The sequence below is a fragment of the Ipomoea nil genome, unplaced genomic scaffold (assembly GCF_001879475.1).
Source record: "Ipomoea nil cultivar Tokyo-kokei standard unplaced genomic scaffold, Asagao_1.1 scaffold1303, whole genome shotgun sequence".
NCBI lineage: Eukaryota > Viridiplantae > Streptophyta > Magnoliopsida > Solanales > Convolvulaceae > Ipomoea > Ipomoea nil.
The window spans coordinates 248,570-271,395 of NW_017617731.1; the positions used below are offsets into that span (position 1 = coordinate 248,570).

Here is a 22,826-nt window from a genome sequence, read left to right on the forward strand (position 1 = left end):
TTTTCTTGAATTTAACAGCGATTTAATAATTTTTTTTCACGGAAGACCAATTGCATACAAAATCAATAGTTAGAGGAGTCAAATTTATACTCCATAACTTTTAAAATTGAATATAAAATTAGATAAATGTGAGTAGTTAAGAGAATAAATCCAAAACTAACCCTTTTTTATAGGAAGATATTGTAATAAAAATAAAAACTCTGTTTTGTGTAAAATATAAAAATGCTAAATTAAAATTGCCAAATTTGGTTTATACGCATCTGTTTACTTTTGTTGCTCAACAACGGGTATTCATAATCTAGAAGTCTTAGATTTGATTGTCGGTTAAACATTTCTTGGTCCTTCTATACTGATTTTGTGTTTGAAAAATATGAGATTTTTAATGTCTCTAATAATAATAATAATAATAATAATAATAATAATAATAATAATAATAATAATAATAATAATAACAACAACAACAACAACAACAACAATAACAATAAAAATTTTTTGACATCATCTAAATTAGCAAACAAAGTAATGGTTGTGAAAACAGGAAAACGTAGTTGAGTTCTTCAGCTCAGAATTAGTTTTATTAAAAATGTAAGTATAACTAGACAATGTAATATTTAATATTTTTAAAAGTTTAATTATGTTATTATTATGTTTATTTTAAAGTTTATTGTTACTTGTATTATTATTTGAATCTGAATTTGAAATAACTACTTTAAAATATAACTAATATATTTTTAAAAAAATTGTATATATAGGTAAGAACTATGTTTATTTTATATCTAATTTCTCCTTTTTATATATGTGGAGTCAAATTAATTATAATTGAAGTTTAAATGAATATATACACAAATTATATTAAATATAAAACTTTACCAATAAATTTGAACACAATAAACTTTTTCCCTATTTCATTTTGCTTTAATATATATACAGATATAGATAGAGATATAATGAAATATAATTTATAAAATATAAATACACATAATAACTTCAAAAAAATATGTATAAATATATCTACCCACACAATTAATGCATTCATACTTGCTAATCTTATTTCTATCAAAATGCATTCACATTTTGGGGGAAAAATTTTGTAGCCATCATTTTACTTGTTTTTTTTTAATGCTACCGACTCTATTACAATGTAGTATCTGTTCATAATTACTTTCTCACCTACTAAGGCACAAAGAGCCAATAACACATCCACTAAAACTCGAACTCACAACCTCTCATATGGGAGTCCAATCCGGGTGCCATCATTTTACTGTAATATATATATATATATATATATATATATATATATATATATATATATATATATAGATAATAATAATAATAATAATAATAATAATAATAATAATAATAATAATAATGTTGTCCGTATTATGTTAGAAATTATTGAAGCAATCATACATTAGAGAAGTTTAGTTAATGAAATTTTAACAACACACGAAAGAAAGAAAGAAGATAATTGCGGTGCACGTTGGACGTTTTGAAATTATGACAAAACAACAAATTCCTTTTCATGTGTGACAGTGTCTTTATTATAGCCTCAACCATGTGCTTACTCTAGCAACAATTGTTAGCCACTTTTAGCTATGCCCTTTCAATTTTTTTTTTTTTTTCTATCTACAAACTTAATAAGGATCAATAAAGTTAGACCCCTAACGAGAATTAAAAAAATATTGGTGTAATTATTTGTTGAAATGGGTGGTTTATATTATTTTGATTTTAGTTTTTTTTTTTTTTATATATATTTTCTATTTTACCCTCTATTATATCATTTACTTTTCCTAAATACCTTTGTATTCTGTTAGTTTAACTTTAGTAACGGAATATTTCGTTAACTATTTATTATTCTTAACTTAGTCATTGATTTTTATAAGGAAGGTCTTAGGTTCGAACCACAACCCAATCAAAATTGACATAATTGTTAAACATATACTATGAATATGTTAGAGTGTATTAAAAAAATACAATATAAAATTCAGCAATAACTTTGGTCAATTAATTAGAATCACGCATTGGGCATTGATGAAATTGGTCAATTAATTAGAATCACGCATTGGGTATTGATGAAATGCTACACCTAATTTACAGTATATATTCAACACATATGAAAAATTATGTCTATTATCATTGTCTTTTTGGAGAAGGAGGATTTGGTTCTGTTTTTGAAGGTGCATTGTGCCAAGGCACTAAAATTGCAATAAGCACACTAGGGGAGTAGATAAAATCAAGAATTTATTTCTGGCGGAAGTGGCAACAAGAGGAAGCATGGACCCCATAGTGTTGAAGGAATGCTGAAAGGAAAGGGGTGAACGAGTGAGATATGGCGGCCTTTAGAGAGTCGAGGTGCAGCCCGATCCAGTCCTCTCGATGGCGTTTAATAACATTGCCAAGACTGCGTTGGGCGTCGTATGTGACTCGGCCGTCGAGAAGACGGGAAAGGTCTTGGAGTTCAACCAGAGTCAGGAGAGGTTCATAGGTCTCGACCTACTCGGCTTTCAAGAATTTGTGCCTCCCACTCATGAGGGTAGGGGCCCGAATTTGAGGAGAAGGGACAGAGGATTGTCGAGATATAGGAATGCTAGAAAGGTTGAGAAGGTGGTCAGAAGTTACTAGGGTCGACTGACCGGTTTCACCAGGTTGAGAGGGCTCGGGGGCATTCGGTTTGTCCTGTTGTTGATTGGCGACTGAGCTCGGAGACTCGTCCCGGGCCTTGATGAACTGCTCAATCTCCCCATTGACGCTGTCGTAGGACGATACCGAGAAACAACCGACCTCGACCATCTTGTCATAGTCTCTGATCAACATGTTCTGACTGTCCGTGTCTGACATTATCCCTCTAAGAGGGAAGTACGCTTAGAAAAGGTTCTAACCGAGCCTAAGGCGGGAATTTAAATAAAGAAATAGAAAGAGCAGGGAAAGGAGAGCTTTCCGGTTTCCTTTAATCGGAAGTGCTGCGGAAGCTCGTAGGCGAGAAATCCTTGCGTAACTGTGTGCAGCTCGGGAAGCTCTCGAATATTCGCAAGCAAGAAAGCGTGATTTTACTCCGCCTCAACGCTTTATTTATAGGTATGAGAGGCGGGTGAATTTCAAAATATGGAACGAATCCAAACGCTTCACCTATTGCGCGACGTGTGGCAGACAATTAAGTTTGGGCGGTGATCTACGTAGTTCATCAAAGGTCGGCATCACACACGATCTCTGCCTGGTTAAAAGAACCTTAATCTTGATTTGCGTTCGGATTTCGTAGTCCGAGCCCCTCGTCGCGGCATCTTGACTTGGGACACGGCCCAGGGGGGCTACTTGATAGGGAATATACCTTAGTACACTAACCCATATGCTCTGAGGACTCGATTGGATCTGGCTATACGCTTGGTGAGGATTCTTTCCCCACCTGATCATATCCAAGAAGAACACCTGACCGACCCTAACCTAAGACTTAAACAGCCAATTAGCTTAATGAACCTCTACTCTCAGCTTCTATGCTCGGTCCCACATGTAGGATCGGCATAATACTCGAGCCTGTCTACTCAGCCCTCAAAGTTGAACCTCCGCATAAATGCTTAAGCCGAGCCCGCAAGGCATTGGTCCATAAGATACCCATCACGTGTGGACGCCTCCCCTTGGACCCTTGGTCCACCTGGTAGTTTAGTGACACGTGGCTCGCATGACGGCCCCTTGACATGTGTCCCACCAGTATCTGCTATAAATACGTACCGCTCTAGACGCTTGTTTAGTGGACTTTTGGGCAACTTCTATACAACTTCATTTATGTTGGGAACCTCTGGGGCCATAAGCCATTAACCGAACATAAAACCTTAAACCAACAAGTAGACTAGGAAAGGATCGGATCTCTAGACGATTCGACCCTCGTACCTTACGTTCTAGTAGAAATCTCTATATTTACTACATTAGGTTCAAATGCGGATATTGCTTCCCGTGCAATCATGCGGACATGCCACAACCATTGGATGAGATCAAATTAGACGAATAGAAATCAATGTAGATGAGAAAATGTGTGTTTCAGTGGTGCATTTATGAGTGCTCTGTGCGTCTGTAGTGCATTACTTGATGTTTTATGATGTACCACCAAGTGGTTGAAAGTCAACTAAAAGTGAAAAAAACACTGTGGCATTTTTATAAATTTAGACACAATGTATATTTCGGTGGTGCATTAAGTGCTGATGTGTGGTGCGTTTATGAGTGCTATATGGTGCATTGAGTGCTCTATGATGCACCACCAAAAAGGAAAAAAAGTTGTGGGTTCAATAGACCCGTCGAGTAGTACCATTAGACCAACGGGCCTATTGAACCCGTCAATGGGTTTGACACCATATTGAATGGTGCAATACTAAGTGCATTACAAATCAAGTGCACCATGTATCAGTCAAAAATGCACCACATACTAGCATTATTGCACAGCCGAGAATGGTGCAATATTGAGTGTATTATAGATCAAGTACACCATATATCACTCAAAAATACACCAATGCACCGCCAAAATATACATGTTGCATGAAATTACAAAATTACCACTACATATTTTTTCATCTTCATTGATTTTCATATGTTTACTATCAGTTCATCCTACAACTTTGACATGTCCCCACGATCGCACGGGAAAAGAAAGCCATACTAGAGCGTGTATATATAATACTTTTCTTACAAGAGTAATACTACATGTACTCCCACTTTTTATTCCATTTTGTACTCCCTGTTGAAGTGTCATTATTTGATTGGTTTAAATAACAAAGTGGGTCAATGCTTTTCTTCATTCACTTGAATTTATTGATACACGTGGCGGGAGTTTATACTCCATAGGAGTACATATATCATTTTCCTTCTTACAAACACATTAGTGTAATCTTTGTATTGACTTAAGGGTGAATCGAATTGCAAATGTAAAATGAAATAAAGATATTAGGATAAGTAGAAAAATCCCAAAATAAAAAAGGGTGTCGGTGTGGAAGAAAAGAATATTAGAGTATATATATTGGGCAGAGAAAGGAAGGAAGCAAGCAAGCAAGCTCCCAAAAGCCAGATTCCCACTTGCAGTGCTTCCCAAGAATTCAGACCACACTCTACTTTTACTCTCTCTCTCTCTTTCTCTATATTCTTCTTTCATTTCAATTTCTGGAAAAATCAAGAAAATGACTGACAGAGTCCACCCATCATCAGCTACTAAGCCAAATGCCAATGGCGGAGCCCCCGCCGCCGCCGCAGGCGGCGGCGGCGGCGGAAATCCAGCTAAACCCAAGGTTTACAACCCGAACCGCATTCCTTACCGGGCCAGGACGGCTGTGAACCCGAGCCACCTGCAGCCGCGGCGGTTCAGCTGCCGGAGATGCTTTTGCCTCTGTTGCTTCTGGTCCATCCTCCTCCTCTGCATCCTCCTCCTCCTCGCCGCCATCCTCGGCGCCGCCTTCTACGTCCTCTACCGCCCCCACCACCCCGTCTTCTCCGTCTCCTCCCTCAAGATCTCCCAATTCAACCTCACCACCGCCGCCTCCGACGGCACCACCCGCCTCGCCGCCACGCTCAACCTCACCCTCTCCGCCAAGAACCCCGACGCCAAAATGATCTACACCTACGACCCCATCTCCCTCACCGCCTTCTCCGGCGTAACCGTACTCGCCAATGGAACCTTCCCGGGCTTCATCAGCAACCCAAACAACATCACCATCATTCATTCGACGCTGTCAATGCCGACACCGCAGGTGCTCGATTCGGACTCTGTCTCGGGTCTCAAGTCGGACCTGAAGAGGAAAAACGGGCTGCCCATCAAGATCTTGATGGATACTATGGTGCTGGTGAAGCTGGAGAAGATGAAGAGCAAGAAAGTTGGGATCCGAGTCACCTGTGAAGGGATACATGCCCCAATCCCAAAGGGCAGAGCTCCAGGGCTCGGTACAACTTCTCATGCGCGGTGTACCGTTGATCTTAGATTCACTCTCTGGAAATTTTCTTCTAACTAAAAAAAAAAAAAAAAAAAAAAAACTTTAAATTTCCTCATTTATTCACTCTATAAAGGGACTCAGAAGATTGAGGTTTTTGTATTGTAATCACAATTACTACTTCCATAAATTTGTAGAATGTGCATTTCTTGTTTTGTTTTCATCCATAGAAGTATGAAAATTATTTCTTTTTTGACAAATCTGTTGTACCCAAAAAAAAAAAAATTATTTTCTGTGTTATCTTTTCTGCTACACTAGTTTTTCCTTTTACCTGTTATTAATACCTTCAGTAAACATAATTCAATTAATTAATATCGATAAATATGTAAAGTACATTATAAAGAATGGTTTTGATCAAGGCTTGCAAAGTGTGGTTGTTATACGGTGTACCTTGGTTTGAAAACGGAATCGTTTTTTTAAATAAAGATACGACAATCATTAAATTTTAATAAATTCTCGTATTTTTTGTGTTCCGAAAAGAATGAACCACAGTATATCTCAAATGAAACTAAATAACATGTCTTACAGTGTTTATATTATTAAATGATATTTTAGTTGGGTTGAAATTAAATTACAATAGGTATAAATTGAAACTGAATAACATGCCTTACATATTGATTGTATATTGTCAAATAAAATTGTAGTTGAATTTGAATGATACTTTAGTTTTGTTGAAATGAAACTACGTTATATATAAAAAGAAATTGAATAACATATCTCATACATATTGATTGTATATTGTCAAATAAAACTGTAGTTGAATTGAAATAATACTTTAGTTTCGTTGGAATGAAACTACACTAGGTATAAAAACAAACTGAATAACATGTCTCACATATTGAGTGTATATTGTCAAATGAAACTATAGTTATATCAAAATGATACTCCGTACTTTAGTTGTGTTGTAATGAAACTACATTCTATATAAAATGAAAACTAATTAACAGTTTCACATATTTGAGTTTATATTGTCCAATGAAATCATAGTTGAATTATAATTATAATTTAGTGGCATTGTAATAAAACTACAATGTGTATGACATGAAATTCAATAACAAGTCACATTGTAATGAGACTATTGTATGTATAATGTCTAATGAAATAATAGTTGAAACAAAATGAAACTTTTAATTTGTTGTGCTAAAATGAAACTACAATGTATATAAAAATAAATTGAATATGTTATATAAATAGAACTAATTACACGAAAAGGATACCATTTCTTTTCATTCAAAGAAACGACACCGTTTTGGATTATGGTCCACCGTAATATTTGCCGATGTAATGACTGTATCACTTAACTAATTGAATGTGATTGAATTATATGGTGAATTTTATTTTTTTTTGTTAGACCATGAAGTATCTTGAACAGATTCTAACTGTATGAGACACATTTAAGCTCGTATCATACTCAGACTAATTCTCGTTTGCACCGGTCTGGCCCAATTTAGAGGCAACGTGCTAGCCAAATTGACTTCTCCATACTAGAGGGAGTTTGAACTCCCCATTTCTCTTAATGGATGAGAATGCACGGCCACCAACACCAACCAGTTAAACTTTAATTTTTAAACAAATAAAATACGTCACTACTATGTAGTGTGAAGACACATATGTTACCATTTTAAATCGATGGTCAGAAAATTAAAGAGAAAGCATAAATGATTGTCCTTACTAAAATAGAAATAGCAATTTTTTTTGTGGAAGATATTCGTGGGATCCTGGTAAGATACACAGGAAAAAAGCAATAGAGAGGCACCATAAAATTATTGCGTTTTAGCCTCATAAATGTATTAATAAATAAATTGAGGTTGTGATTACCTAGAAAAAATCCATAAAATAACATGCAAATTGCAAACCTTGGATCTCTAACATCATACAACTTTCATATACTTCTTCAGCCCCAATTTATCTGCTTTGCTTACTATTCTAGTAATTGGTTTGCTTAAATTCTACTCTAAATTTCAATAGTTTGATCCAGTTTGGGAGCCATGGCTGAATCTTTTCCTCCAACCAAGCCAGTTCAACAACTAGCTGCAGAAGCCTGCAAGCAAGTCCCAGAAAACTATATTCACACCAAAGATGCTCATATTCAAGCCTCTTGCCCTCTACTGGATCTTCCTTCTATTGATCTTAGCCTTCTCTCATCTTCAAAGGAGCTCACCAAACTCAGATCAACTCTCAGTTCTTGCGGTTGCTTTCAGGTTGAGGTATACACATTGCCATTATTTGGCTTTTCTCCATCTTGGTTTTCTTATCTGCTTATGGGGATTGTTTAACATTCAGGCAATAAACCATGGGATTTCAGATGATTTCCTTGAGAAAGATGGTGAAATCGGCAAAAGCTTCTTTGCTCTTCCAATGGAAGAGAAGCAGAAATATGGCAGAACTGCTGATGATATTGAGGGGTATGGAAATGATTCAATTCTTTCCGAACATCAAATTCTTGATTGGACTGATAGATTGTATCTTACTGTGAGCCCTCAAGAGCAAATAAAGTACAATGTATGGCCTGCAGATCCTGAAAATTTTAGGTTTGTTTTCATTCCATTCTTATCTTTGGCATTGGTGGGCTCTAGGGGTGTAAATGAGTCGAGCGACTCAATCAAAGCTCGATCAACTTCTAGCTTGAATCAGCTCGTTTCCTAATCCAGTGGAGCTCGAGCTCAAATATTTCAGGCTCGTGGCTCATCGAACGGCTTACGAGCCATATATATATATATATATATATATATATATATATATATATATATATATATATATATATATATAGGCTTCGAATCCGGTGCACCCCCTCTAATAGATGAGGCCATGAGGTCTCCTAATATCCATTGATTCAATTTCCATCAATGGTTGAGATTATAAGAGATTAGGGTAGTAATTAAGGACATTTTCCAATGTAAAGGATATATTAGTAATTGTAATTCTAATTTATTTATGGACATAATATTATTGGAATCTGTAGCATTAAATTAGGGAGTTTATGGATGGAAATTAATACTTTGAATTACTATAAAGGCTGATGAGGTGAACTTGGCGTGAACAAGGCTTGAGGAGAAAATGAACGGGTAAGTGCATTTACGTGCCATCGTCTGTGCATACGCTGAATATTGGGGTTTTTTCTGCTGGGATGGTGGGCGGGGTTGGGGGTTGGTGGACGAACTAGAAGTTATGTGATGTGCATAGCGTGTGTGTGTTCAGGTGGGTGCATACACTTCACTAATGGCTTGTAGCAGCACAGGTAGGTGCATATGCGTGTCTAGGCATGTGCGTATGTCGTTTTTCCCCCTCACGTACTGTTGGTGTTGTGTAATCTTGGAGTGAATAAATGACGGTTAACGACTAAGTGGATGCATTATACGGTAAACAAGAGCTGTTAATAAATACTAAAATGGTGCATATGCATCTCCGTGTACTGCTATGTGCGTAGCAGGTGACCAGTCGGTGCATATCGTTGTGGCTGAATAAAGACATGTGTCGTCGGGTGCGTTAGTGAATTCAAGTTACTGCATAGTACTTGTTGGTTTTATTTCTTGGATTTAGATTAGTTTTGTGCTGGCACCCATGTTTGCACGACGTGACAATTGTTTTTTATTTGAAAGTATGCTTAGTGCGTAGTTGTGAATAGGTGAATGCATTACACTGTAAGTAAGAGTTATTATCAAATAATAATACGGTGCATATGCAACTCTGTGCACCGTTAAGTGCGTAGTATGCGACCAGTCTGTGCATAACGCTGAGTCTTATGCATGCATTTATCGGTTTGTGCATTAGGGGATCGAAGTGAGTGCATATTGTTGTTATAGTGCATGCGCTATTCTTCTGTTTTGGGTTAGTTTTCCCCTGGCACACATGTTTGCACGACTGTTAAAAAACTAGAGTGAAAAGAAAAACAACCACAAATTGAAAGTGAAATATGGGATACATATGTAACACGCAATGTCAACGTGAAAATTCATAAACCAAACAAACATCCAAGAACACACAAACGATGCCACTAAAAACATTATCCTTTGGCAAGCATTAAACCGCTTCATCAGTTTAACCAGATGCTTCAGAAAAACGCGAATCTTCAAAGGGGGGAACAATGCCTCATCAACTTCATTAGGCTCAACATCTGAGCCGTCCAACACCGGGGCTGGCTGTGCGGGCTGAGGCGGTCCTTCGGCAGCATCAGTCCGTGGCAAAGGTGCCACCACATCGACAGCAACAACCGGCTCTTCCAAAACAGCGACTACCGGATCAACCGCAAAATCACCTGGGAATGGCAAAAGTAAATCACTGAAACCAAAAAAAAAAAAAAAAAAAAAAAAAAACACCATTACATACAAAATACAACTGCACGACAGCATAGAATTGATAGAAAAGGACATACGCACCAACCAAAGACCTATAGAGCGCACCCACTTAAATGCAAAAAAACATAAAAAAAAACAATCGCGATGCACAAGCCCAAACCCCAAACCCACACACAGAAACTGGACCATGTCCTACAATGCTCCAGCTAACACGTCAGTCTTGGGCGCATAAATTTCACCAATAGTCTACAATGATTGGATACAAAACAGTTAAAACACGCGAGAAGAAAAAAAGGAAAAACTGAATATAAGCACATATGAATTCAGGACGCACAAGCCCCCCGCCAAAAACAAATGACAAACCCCCCCACACAGAAAATGGAATCAAAATGAGGTAGCCAAATAATTCCAAATATAATTTGCACATATCAGAAAAATGCACGTAATATAAAATGCAACCCCTTATAAACAGCAGAATGCACACGCTGGATGCTTTATACGCACATACATTTGTATTTTAGAAATTTTGCATCTCGTGAATGTTAAGAAGAACGCGCATCCAATCACCACCATCACACCAACTACAACTACCCCCCACCCCTGCTGCATCACCCACAAAGCCCTCGTCGTCGACTTCCGGCACCACAGTCATACATTCAGACATTCATCCATCCCCTACTAAACCCCCCATCCCAAGACCCAACTCCCACAAAAAAATTCCTGGAGAAAATAGAGCAAACGACAATGGCGGCGTGCACCAACACCCCGGTCGAAAAAACTCCCCTCCCCGCCACACCAAACCCGTTCCGCTATGCAACAACAACCCCCACCCCCAAACGAAAAATAAATGACACAATCAAACTAAGAAAAAACAGGCATTGAGTAGTAGAAAAATACCTTGACCAACACTGAAAGAACTACCCCTTCGACGCTTTGACCGCTTAACGGAGGACCCAGCCATGGAGAATCGGAAAGTCCGGTCACCGGCGCGACGGAGTTAAAGCTGTTGGGTGACGGAGAAGAAGCTGTTGAGTGACGGAGTTGAAGCTACTTGGCGACGATTCCTCTTCTGCATTTTCTGTGGAGATGAATCGCTTAGATGAATACAATTCTACACAAATACCACCACCACCTATAAGGAAATAGAATATTTAACCATATATTTCACACGGAAAGAAATAAATGCACTGCAAAAATTACATCACTACCCCTAATTATATTCAATACCATCCATTTACCAATAAAACAAACAATAAATCCTAACCGTTAAAATATTAAAATGAATGTTCAGGATCAGTGCTCACGAACTCACCTAATTGGGGGGGTTGCACCGGATTCAAAATCTATGTATATGTATATGTATATGTATATGTACATATATATATATATATATATATATATATATATATATATATATATATATATATATATATATAGACGAACGGCTCGCGAGCCGCTCAGTCAAAGTTCGACTCGAGCTCCAGTCTACCTATTATCAATCGAGCTCGAGTTCCGCTCAACTCGTTTACATTCCTAGGTGGCTCTATTACGAAATCGGAGCATGTGTTTAATTTCAATTAAAAGTCTAAGCTGATAATTGGATTATACATTTATGTTTATATATTATATATGTGTTGGGCGGAGGTCGTAAAATGCCAAGTCCATCAATTGGTGGCTAGGGGATTATTGGGCGGAGGCCGGTAAAGGCCAAGTCTAGCATTCTGCCTCTTGAAAGTGTAATATCAAAAATAAAATTACGCCTTTGTTACGAGATATTGTTTTTGGCGCAGGATATCCTGCTGTTTTTAGCACTTACTGGGATTAGGGGTGACCACGGTTCCGGTTTCGGTTCGGAACCGCCGGTTCCGGTTCCGTGGATGGCAAAACCGTAGTAAGGTTCCGGTTTCGGTTCCGGTTCAGAACCGACGGTTCCGGTTGAAACCGCCGATTTTAACCGAAATTATTAAAAAGAAAATTTAAAAAAACACTATAATATTTAATTTTTTTCGATTTGGAACCGGAACTGCCAGTTCCGGTTCCAAGATTTTACAAACCTTAACGGAACCTTATAGGTTCCGGTTAAGAACCGGAACCGGAACCGTACGAACGGTTCCGGTTTGCACAGTCACGGTTCCGGTTCGAACCGGAACCGTGGTCATCTCTCACTGGGATACCATAAAATATCTTGAATTCCTCTTCTAGTGTGGGAGTAGTTTAAGTTATCCTCTCCTTATCCCACCCCAGAAACCGTCCATCCCTAATCTCCCTTGCCCCTGCTATGTACCGCCACCGCCGCCGAACCAGCAACCCTGTTGCGACGACCTCCGGCATTGAAGCTCAACCCACTGGCAAAAGAGTTCTTTCCTTCTTCCTATGACCGTGATGAGGGAGGGGCGCAACAATTTTTTAACAGCTAATACAACTTTGGGGGCTGATGGCTTCCGAAATAACACAAGGGTAAACTTCAGGTTTGATCGATTTCTTATTTTGTTGGTTGTTGAAATTTAATAACATTATTATGTTTGCTTTGTTTCATGTGTTATAAATTGAATATTTACTAAATGAATATTTAATCGGATTGTCAAATTTGAAACAAAATCAATAGTTAAAGGACCATTTATAATTCAATTAAAAATTGAGAATAAAAATTCGTAAATATCAATAGTCAATGAACCATTTACTGAATTAATTCATAATTTTGACATGATTACTATTTTAAGGTTACGCATAAATTTTTGAGTGTCATGCATAGAAAAAAATAGTCATACATATATATGCACAAATTTCATTAATAAATATCTCATCATTTAAAGTTTTCAACTAAAATTCTACATTTAATTCCATAATTATTGTGATATTATCATATTTAATTTAATTCTTGAATTTCAATTTGCCCACATTTAGTCCAATGACTTTGAGGATATTGCAAGATTTGGTACCCAATTATTATTTTGATCAAATTAGTTTTAATTTTTTAGACAATTTGATGATTTGACAATTTTAATCTGTCATTCCTTTTTTTTTAAAAAAAAAGCTAATAAATTATATAATATAGGAGAAAAAAAAAAACTATTTTTATAGAACAAAATCGACACAAAAAAAAAAAAAAAAAAAAAAAAAGACAAAACTAGCAGATGGTTAAAAACATAGAAATTCAATTGACATTTTAAATATTTAAGTATTATGCCATATATCAAAAAATCGACCTTAGTGAGGATCTCATATCAAAGATCTCAAGTATTTCCATTGTTACAATTTTCAAATTAAAATCTTTGTGCCCATTATTTAATCTTCCTTTACACAATATTATTTCTCCTATAATTATACTTATAGTGAAATTATAAAAGGGGCATTTGGTTCAAGAAAATTTTTAAAGAGAATTTTACATCACTTAAAATTTTTAAAGAATAGATTTCCAAGAATGTGACAAAATAAAAATGAACTATAAATCATTTTCAGGAATACCATGTTACCTAGGCCTCACATTTGTGTGAACCAAATAAAGCTTAGCATGGGGTAACCGCAGCTAAGATGATAATAGATCCACACTTGTAACCACAAAGTCACGAATTCAAATCTTTACCCCCTTGGCTTGAGCCGGTCAGTTATGGATAACCTAAACTAATTTACTTTCTTGTGGTCTTTTACCGGCTAGGGTCACAAAACGAAATTTACTGACACATGTAGACTTCCCTCGTCATAAAAAAAAATAAAAAATAAAAAAAAGCTTAACCCGAACAAATTCAAACACACCCTTTTGATGGGATTTCATTTGTCTAACAGATTATACGAAATGACCTTGTGGTCGAGTGACACGAAGTGACTCTCCCAAATAGAACGTCATGGGTTCGTGTAATATTACATTGTAACATAGTCAGTAGTACTAAAAAAAATAGAATATACGCACGCGTTGATTAATTGTGATATAGAACACTGCATCAGGATGGGAGAAATCCAATATAACATGAATTCAACTTCAGCTTGGATAAACAAACAATTGTTTTTAATTATGTTAACATCCAACTTCAAGAGGTACTTAATTAGAGCAGTAAGCAGATTTAAGTACATTGATGTGTCTAAATCAATGTGCCAAAAAGAAACCAAGATGACACAAAGAAATGATTTTGTTGCAATGGATAATGAAAATTCATGAGTTAGCAATATACCTGAAATGATTAGCAAGAACCAGGCACAATATCCAGACATGTTGGATCATTCCAAGGCTTGAATACTCCTACCAGAGTCACATTCTGCCACAATTCAATCAAAACCAACCTTTCATTAATCAATATTCTGTAGTTCAATAGTTGTGAATTTAAGAATTCATATGGTAAGAAAGTAAATTATATATTAGCCACAAAATTTCTAGGATTGTGGTTGCTATTTAATGCCTTGTTTGCTACTTCTCTATTTTGAAGTTCATTAAGTTAGTTCAACTGTTTTCCAAAAAAAAAAAAAGAAAAAAAAGTTAGTTCAACTAGATCAAATCTTGCGCATTTATTAATGAGAAGTTACTGCATTGTTCAAACAATTATTATTGTGTGGACCATGGTCTACATAGCTGTGTGGATTATACTATTAAATAATGTATATTTATTACACAAATATGTACTTCTAGTATTGTATTCATGGAAAGTACATTATTTGAATACTGAAAGTACACATTATTTTGTATAATGTACATTTAGTACACGAATAATGTACTTTTACTGTTTCAGTATAATAAAAATTTACTTTTTGTTATGGTTCACATAGCAGTATGTGGACCATGGTCCACACAATAATTTGCCTTGATCAAATGGCACAGCTAAAGGAGCCCGAGTAGTGAACCTAAATATATGTCCAACCCAAAAATATCGAAGTAAATTGTTATACCATAAATCAGGGTTCATATTGCATTGTAAACACTGGTTCAAAATTATGTGTCTGGAGCGTTTATGTGTTTGTAGTTATCATGTTATGTGTATGTAATTATCATGTGATGTGCCGTCAATTTGTTTACAAGTACAAAAATTGTCAACTGCATGTACAGAATGTGTCTACTACAGGTACAGAAATGACTAACTGTATGTACAGAATGTGTCAACCGCAAGAACAAAATCTGAAGATTATTTTTAGACCAGGGTCCACAATACAAGATAAACCCTAGTCCATGGTATAATTTGCCTATTGAAGTCTAGCTAATAAACAACACAAGTTGAAATATAAGGGAAAATAGAACATGTTAATAAGAAAATCAGTGCTCAGAGTTGGACTGATAATAAAATATATATGTAAACTTATCACAGAAGGGGAGAACAAGGAGAGGAGAGATTTCATGGAAAAAAGTTAGGAAGCTACTAACTTATTTTGAAACGCTACTTTAGATAGCGTTCTAAAATAAACTCTTATTTTAAGCGACGAATTTATTTTAAGAACATTACCAAACAACACTTATATAGCTTATTAGTAGCTTAAAATAAGCTATAAGCTCTTAAATAAGTGTTTGGAATATGAGAAGTGTTAGAATATGAGCAGCCTACTCTTATTATTATGCTTCTAAGTCTTTGGGGAGTGGAATAGTTTTAGACCTTTTATGTCCCTTCCCAATACTTGTTATCTTCTTATATAATGTCTTGTAATGTGTTGTTCCTTCTAAGATGGAATAACAAGAAGATAGTTCAGGTTCCTTTTAGTTTACTTTTCAACATGGTATCAGAGCCTCCTTTGAAGGACCTGAAAATTTCCAGATGAACTCACCGTGAAAAAAAGTGTTCATCATCACTTTTCTATACTATCTCAAACTAAGAGCTTTATTCACTGATTTGGTGTCACATTCCTTCAAAAGAAGCTCCGGCAACACTGCTCACTCTTTTCCGGTCACGGTGGTTGCCTTTTCCGGCTTTTCCAGCAGCTTTTTTAATGAAAAACCGTTTTGAGTTATTCGCTGTGTTTCAAAAATTCTACAATGAAATTGTGAATCAATTTGGGGTTTCTCTCAAAATCTTACGGAGTGATAATGCAAGAGAGTATTTTTCTGACCATTTCACCTCTTTCTTTTCCTCACATGGAATACTTCATGAATCTTCATGTGCTAGAACTCCTCAACAAAATGGAGTCGCTGAACGAAAAATTCGTCATCTTGTTGAAACAGCTCATACCTTGCTTATTCATAATAAGGTTCCTAAGAATTTCTGGGGGCATGCTATACTTCACTCATGTTATCTCATAAATCGAATGCATTCTTCTGTTTTACAAAGAAATATTCCTCTTCATATCTTGCGCCCACAGGAACCTCTCCATAAGCTCCCGTTGCGAAATTTTGGGTGTACTTGCTTTGTTCATGATACTTCTCCAGGACGTGATAAACTTGATGCCAAGGCAATAAAGTGTGTTTTTCTTGGATATTCTCGCCTCCAAAAAGGCTTTAAATGTTACTGTCCTAAAACACATCGTTTTTATACCTCCTTCGATGTTACATTTTTTGAAACAACACCCTTTTTCTCTTCCAACTCCGTAGAGTCTGATTTCTTAGGGGAACCCATTGAAATCACAGAAGTTCTCCCTGTTCCTAATTTCTCAGAACATGTATCTCCCACTGCTCCTGAAAGGACCATACCTATTCCTGAAAGAATTATACCAACTCTAAACATCCAAGAGGAAGGGAATGTTCCACCATTGTTGTACACCTACCAACGACGCAATCATTAAGATTCCCAAGAGGGTACACACCCAGTTGAGTCATGTCCTACATTACTGTTACCCAATGATACAGTCCAAAACACCACAACACACTCTCACATTGCTAGCCGAGTAGGTAAAAAATCCACTCGAAATCCTTACCCTATCTATAATTTCCTTTCACAGAAACGTCTATCTCCATCATATTGTGCCTTCATTTCTAGTTTGTCAACTGTTTTTGTTCCAAACAATGTCAAGGAGGCATTAACTCATCCAGGGTGGACTCAAGCAATGGTTGATGAAATGGAAGCACTCCATTCTTCTGGGATTTGGGAGTTAGTTTCTGTGGTTGGTTGTAGATGGGTGTATAATGTGAAGGTTGAGCCAGATGGACAGGTTAATAGATTCAAAGCTCAACTTGTTGCTAAAGGGTACACGCAGGTTTTTGGCATTGACTACACGGACACCTTCTCACCGGTAGCCAAGATCACTTCCATCCGCCTCTTACTCTCAATGGCAGCTAATCGCCACTGGCCACTGTATCAGTTGGATATCATGAATGCATTCTTACATGGTGATTTGAATGAGGAAGTATATATGGAGCAGCCCCCTGGATTTGTGGCTAACACAGGAGCTAGTCTTGTTTGTCGTCTTAAACGCTCTCTCTATGGGTTGAAGCAATCTCCATGTGCCTAGTTTGGGAGATTTAGAGATGTGGTTCAACAATTTGGCATGATTCAAAGCAAGGCTGACCACTCTGTCTTCTATAAACATCTATTTGGAAAAAGCATATATCTTGTGGTTTATGTTGATGATATCGTCATTACAGGCAATGATAGTGAAGCAATAAATCAGCTTAAGAAACATTTATTTCAGCATTTCGAGACAAAAGATCTTGGAAAATTGAAGTATTTTCTTGGTATTGAAGTTGCTCAATCCAAACAAGGTATCTATGTGTCTCAACGAAAATATGTTTTGGATATTCTTGAAGAAACAGGAATGACAAATTGCAAACGAGTTGACACACCCATGGATCCAAATGTCAAACTTCTTCCAAGACAGGGGGAGCTCCTATCCAGTCCAAGTAAGTATCGGAGGTTAGTTGGCAAGCTACTGTACTTGACTATCACTCGACCAGATATCTCATTTGTTGTAGGTGTAGTTAGCCAATTTTTGCAAGAACCATGTCAAAGTCATTGGGATGCAGCCATCAGAATATTGAGATATCTGAAAAGATCCCCAGATACAGGATTACTTTATAAAGATCATAGAAATACAGAAATTGTCAGTTACACAGATGTAGATTGGGCTGGATGTCCTTGGGATAGGCGATCGACATCAGGATATTGTGTCCTATTCGGAGGGAATTTGGTTTCTTGGAAAAGCAAGAAACAAGATGTGGTTGCACGATCAAGCGCAGAGACAGAATACCGAGCAATGACATTAGGGATTTGTGAACTAATTTGGGTTAAGCAACTTCTCACAGAACTCAATTTCTGCAAGCTTGGGCCTATGAAACTAGTTTGTGACAATTAGGTAGCTCTACATATTGCCTCCAATCCTATCTACCATGAAGGACCAAACATATCGAGGTTGACTGTCACTTTATACGCGAGAAGGTTGCATCCCGAGTCATTGTTACCACATTTGTTGGGTCAAACGATCAACTCGCTGATGTTCTCACTAAATCTCTTCGTGGACCTAGAATTGAATATATTTGTGGCATGCTGGGAGCTTTTGATTTATACGCTCCAACTTGAGGGGGAGTGTTGGAATATGAGCAGTGTTAGAATATGAGCAGCCTACTCTTATTATTATGCTTTTAAGTCTTTGGAGAGTGGAATAGTTTTAGACCTTTTATGTCCCTTCCCAATACTTGTTATCTTCCTATATAATATCTTGTAATGTGTTGTTCTTTCTAAGATGGAATAACAAGAAGATAGTTCACGTTCCTTTTAGTTTACCTTTCAATAATAAGCTCTGCCAAACAGAGCCCAAGAGTGTGAGGAGGGAAGAAAAGAGATCAAATATTTAATTTGTCTTCAATAATCTGCACCCTGTAGCATTTCCTTCTCATCTACTACTCTCTCCCTCTCTCTCTCATGCTATGAGTTCTTTCCTAGTTTCCTGTGTTCATTATTCTCTAATCAAGCAAACCTACAGGTGAGTTCTTTCCTATGAGATCAAATCTTATTGCTCCATATCATTTACAATACCTATTTTTACTCACAACCCTCTTTTGCAAACTTATTTAACCAAGATCTCTATCGCGAATTACCACCAAAATATAAAAGAAAAAGTTACCTAGTAAATGTCATTTTGAGCAGAAGTATAGGTGTATTTAACGATCAAGGACCCCCAGTCCCCCACTATCCAATACTCTATCTTTATCAGGGGCCCACAATACTAAACTAACATATTCTTTAAATTTAAACCCCAGAAAATATACAGACTTAAATGTTTTTAGGAGAGAGATAGGAGAGACAACATAATGGAACTTGTAAAAACAGGCATGTTTGTTCTACATCATCCTACAAAAAGAACTTCACTAGTTTCCAAATTAAAGTGCAAAAGAAATTATCCCCTCACCTGTAGCCAAAAGAAAAACCCACGCAAAATGTTCAACCTTTTATGTTTGTCTGTCCTCACTTTTTCTAGTATTTTCTTAAGATCTGCATGTTTAAATAGGAAAAATGCATTAACATAAATAAATAAAAATAACTCTCTGGAATGGAGGAGAACTTAATTGAAAAGCTACACCAATTATCTTTGCCAATGCATCTTATTGCATTATGAGCAAAATACACCATGATCTTTTACTATATAAGTTTCTGAAAACTTTTGATCACTAGAACTCTAAGTCCTTTAAAGGACATAGTTCTACTTCTTGCAGTGTAATGATAAGACAACAGAGTACAAACAATACCCAATCTTACTAGGCATGTAAAGCTGGTAAAAGAAATAGTATTGAAAACCAGTACTCACAGCATAAAGAGAAATTATTGTATGGTATGGGTATTGCAACTTTAGAAATAATGAAATAAACCTTACCTTTGTGGTGATCTAAATAAGACTTTCCTTTTCTACTTGTAGGGTATAACGTATCTCTCCCATTACGCAACTCCAAGTGTTTTAGTATTGGCTTTCGAACTTTGACATCTTTCGAAAGCTCTTCATACTCTGATTGATTATATGGCTTCTTGAGAATATCGATGATCTTCTTCCTAAATGGAGATTGCATAGTTTCACCAAGAAGTTCGGAGGTCGCATCTAGCTTCATTTATCAAGAGAAGAAGAATAGCTTACATCAATATTTAAGAATACTTTTGAACAAAAAGGAAAAATACAAAGTTCAAACAAAATGAGGGAGAGAAGGGCATTTAGTAGCAAAAAGGCTGAGTAAAGAGGGAGGTGATATATAAAACATACACTGAGATATTCTGTTGAAGAAATAAAATGGCCGGGGCTTCTTTCCTTGCAAACCATAGCATCATCGTTTTGAATAACTTCGACATCTTCAGAATGATTACATCCATATTCCACAAGTTGATTGCTTTGCCATGCTTTAATAGCATAGTTTTGACATGTCATGTTTTGCAGTAAAGCCCGATAAGCATAATCTATGTCTTCCTCTTCCCAGTCCTTAAGATCATATTCCACATGCTGATTCCCAGGAGAGAGCTCAGGGCTTCTTTCCTTGCAAACCACAGCATAATTGTTTGGAATAGCTTCGACACCTTCAGAATGATTACAACCACGTTCCATATGCCAATTGCCTGAAGATGAAGTTTTAACAGCATAGTTTTCACATGTAATGTTTTGATTCAGAACCAAACAATCTTCTTCTATGTTTTCTTCCTCCCTGTCCTTCTCTGATATTCTCCAGTTTTGAGTACTCCTTTCTTTATGTGATCCACTGTCAATATTATATTCGTAATGACTCTTAGGTACTAGTCTATGCACTGCAGAAACAGTATATGATGTATCTCGTTGTACAATATTATCCAAGAAGGTCATATATTTTGGATCAACATCATTGTCTACAACCACAGACACATCCTTATTCTTTTCTAGAACCATTTTAAAACCATTTGCTCTTTCCACCTTATACTTTCCAGAAACAGTCCCAAAAGCCTTTTCTCTAGCATTGTGCCCTTTCTCAATGTTTTTCACTCTTCTCCTGCACACATCAACAGGATCATCATCACATCCATCCTCTTTTTCGTGATGTAAGAACAAGGGTGACCCATTCTCTTCAAGTGTAGTCGTGTATGATGTACTTCGTTGTGCAGTATTAGCCAAGAAGGTCATATATTTTGGATCAACATCATTCCCCCAACCATTGTCATTGTACCCTTTCTTAATGTTCTTCACTCTTCTCCTGCTAACATCACCACTCTCCACACCAGACCCATCCTCCTTTTCGTAATGTATGAACAAGGGCAAGCCATTCTCTTCAAGTGTAGTCGTGTGTGATGTACCTCGTTTTACAGTATTAGCCAAGAAGGTCATATATTTTGGATCAACATCATTCCCCCCACCATTGTCATTGTACCCTTTCTTAATGTTCTTTGCTCTTCTCCTGCCGACATCACCACGCTCCTCACTAGACCCATCCTCCTTTTCGTAATGTATGAACAAGGGCAAGCCATTCTCTTCAAGTTTAGTCACATATGATGTACCTTTCTGTACAGTATTAGCCAAGAAGGTCATATATTGTGGATCAACAACATTCCCCCCACCATTGTCATTGTACACTTTCTTAATGTTCTTCGCTCTTCTCCTGCTAACATCACCACGCTCCTCACCAGACACATCCTCCTTTTCGTAATGTATGAACAAGGGCAAGCCATTCTCTTCAAGTTTAGTCTCATATGATGTACCTTTCTGTACAGTATTAGCCAAGAAGATCAGATATTGTGGGTCATCATCATCCCCCTCCCCCCTACCATCATCATGCCCTTTCTTAATGTTCTTCACACTACTCCTGCACACATAATCAGACTCATCTCCACACACATTCTCTGTTTCATAATGTAAGAACACGGGTGACCCATTCTCTTCAAGTGTAGTCGTGTATGATGTACCCCGTTGTACAGTACTAGCCAAGAAGATCTTATATTGTGGGTCATCATCATCATCAGGAATAACACTCCAGCCATTTTCTTCTTCTTGAACACAGTAATCTGGAAAATTTTCTCTGCATCCACAAATGTCATCTACAAATTGCAGCTCAATAATCTCAGGAACTCCCTGCTGGCTTGTGTTAATGTCCTTAGGACCTTTGCTATCAGATTCCACCTGCTTCCTCTTTTTGCATCTTGCACCGCACACAGGCATAGGAAGACTTCTCTTTGACCCTAATTTACCTTTGATCTTGAGCTCAGTCTCCATGAAATCGCAGCTCCTACCACCTCTCTCCAAACCCTTACCTTTTACTTCTGCCTTCATTGGTACACAATCATTAGAAATATGATAAACAACTTAAATTATCCACAAATCCCACCTAAAATCTCACCCAAAAAAAAAAAACGCTATCTTGAAATGCTTGCAATATGATAACACACTCAGATCTCCACCAAATCGCCAACGTTTAAAGGCACACCTGAACTATTGAACTAAGGAAAGCGGAAATCAGTTCTAGAAATGGAGAAAACTCAAAATCCTCCCAAAAAATCATGAACCATACGTAACCCTTCCCGCTTAAACTTTGCAAAAAATAAACAAACAAACAAACAAACGAGAACAAAACCAAAATCAAAAAAATTACTAAAATAAACACCCAGCTGAAACATATTTACCTTTGAAACTTTGGAGTAGAGTTCGATCAACCAACAGGCAAAAGAGTGAGTATCTGTTTAAGTTCTGAAGTAGAAATATAGAATTCAAACGGGCTACGCAGAAACGGGAC

General features: G+C 36.9%; 4 protein-coding genes across 4 annotated transcripts; 2 read left to right on the top strand and 2 right to left on the bottom strand.

Moving 5' to 3' along the window:
- The first annotated feature begins 5,012 nt into the window (after window positions 1-5,012).
- LOC109185027 lies at window positions 5,013-6,148 on the top strand. Its single transcript, XM_019335027.1, has 2 exons — window positions 5,013-6,004; window positions 6,038-6,148. The coding sequence occupies exon 1, from the start codon at window positions 5,157-5,159 to the stop codon at window positions 5,979-5,981; it is 825 nt and encodes a 274-aa protein (XP_019190572.1). The 5' UTR covers window positions 5,013-5,156; the 3' UTR covers window positions 5,982-6,004; window positions 6,038-6,148.
- Window positions 6,149-7,806: 1,658 nt separating this feature from the next.
- LOC109184995 (S-norcoclaurine synthase 1-like) lies at window positions 7,807-8,606 on the top strand. Its single transcript, XM_019334991.1, has 2 exons — window positions 7,807-8,161; window positions 8,244-8,606. Exons 1-2 carry the CDS (start codon window positions 7,949-7,951, stop codon window positions 8,604-8,606), a joined length of 576 nt encoding a protein of 191 aa, XP_019190536.1. The 5' UTR covers window positions 7,807-7,948.
- Window positions 8,607-9,832: 1,226 nt separating this feature from the next.
- LOC109184996 lies at window positions 9,833-11,330 on the bottom strand. Its single transcript, XM_019334992.1, has 2 exons — window positions 11,153-11,330; window positions 9,833-10,215 (listed from the first exon to the last, which is right to left on the bottom strand). Exons 1-2 carry the CDS (start codon window positions 11,214-11,216, stop codon window positions 9,833-9,835), a joined length of 447 nt encoding a protein of 148 aa, XP_019190537.1. The 5' UTR covers window positions 11,217-11,330.
- Window positions 11,331-14,199: 2,869 nt separating this feature from the next.
- LOC109185026 lies at window positions 14,200-22,826 on the bottom strand. Its single transcript, XM_019335026.1, has 5 exons — window positions 22,717-22,826; window positions 20,345-22,356; window positions 19,967-20,189; window positions 19,505-19,587; window positions 14,200-14,505 (listed from the first exon to the last, which is right to left on the bottom strand). Exons 2-5 carry the CDS (start codon window positions 22,307-22,309, stop codon window positions 14,431-14,433), a joined length of 2,346 nt encoding a protein of 781 aa, XP_019190571.1. The 5' UTR covers window positions 22,310-22,356; window positions 22,717-22,826; the 3' UTR covers window positions 14,200-14,430.